General features: G+C 46.8%; 1 protein-coding gene across 1 annotated transcript; it reads right to left on the bottom strand.

Annotated features, from left to right (window-relative positions):
- Positions 1 to 73: 73 nt before the first annotated feature.
- On the bottom strand, positions 74 to 569 carry LOC102256415 (mannan-binding lectin serine protease 1-like). Its single transcript, XM_005852795.2, has 2 exons — positions 339 to 569; positions 74 to 109 (listed from the first exon to the last, which is right to left on the bottom strand). Exons 1-2 carry the CDS (start codon positions 546 to 548, stop codon positions 89 to 91), a joined length of 231 nt encoding a protein of 76 aa, XP_005852857.1. The 5' UTR covers positions 549 to 569; the 3' UTR covers positions 74 to 88.
- Positions 570 to 577: the final 8 nt, after the last annotated feature.

The following is a 577-nucleotide window of genomic DNA, read 5'->3' as shown; positions in this document are numbered from 1 at the left end:
ACCCAGATAAGGCTCATGGCAGAGCTCCTGGAAACTATGTGTGGTAGGCAGAATTCTAAGGTGGTCCTCATGACCTTCACTCCAGGTGTTACTTCATGATGATGTTATGCTACATGGCAAAAGGGATTTTGTAGGTGGCCAAGTGGCTAGTTTTGGATCAGGGAAAATCCCTATACTGGATCTGATTAAGCTGGTAGATGTTATTTTAAATAGTTATCTTTTGGAAGATAGCTGTTTGGCCCCCTATCCTGGGAGAAGGTAGAGGGCAAGATTATCCATTTTCCCAATTCAGCAAGATTTTCCAGCATCGCCAGAGCAAAGGTCCATTGCAGGCTTACCTTGATATAGTCATAGGGGCAAGGCACCTCTGGATGGTCCTCAATGTCGAAAATGTCTTCAAACTGCAAGTTGATCATGAAACCTTCCTCCAGTCTGATCGCATAGAAGCATTCGGAGCTCTTAGGGTAAGGGTTGGGGAAGTCAGGGCTGGTGATCACGCCAGTCCTCTGGGTGAAGAGGTTGTCACTGCACTCCACTATGGGAAACATACCAGAGCAAAGTGACCCACCACACATGG

The sequence above is a fragment of the Myotis brandtii genome, unplaced genomic scaffold (genome assembly GCF_000412655.1).
Source record: "Myotis brandtii unplaced genomic scaffold, ASM41265v1 C41262540, whole genome shotgun sequence".
NCBI lineage: Eukaryota > Metazoa > Chordata > Mammalia > Chiroptera > Vespertilionidae > Myotis > Myotis brandtii.
The sequence above is the reverse complement of the archived record's forward strand: the minus strand, read 5'-3'. Positions and strand labels throughout refer to the sequence as shown.

Excerpts from the sequence above, each read along its gene's own strand:
- LOC102256415 (XM_005852795.2), bottom strand. The coding sequence starts at position 548 with ATGTTTCCCATAGTGGAGTGCAGTGACAACCTCTTCACCCAGAGGACT. Across the intron at positions 110-338 it reads GCCCCTATGACTATATCAAG|CATAACATCATCATGAAGTA; the intron begins GTAAGCCTGCAA and ends TTTGCCATGTAG.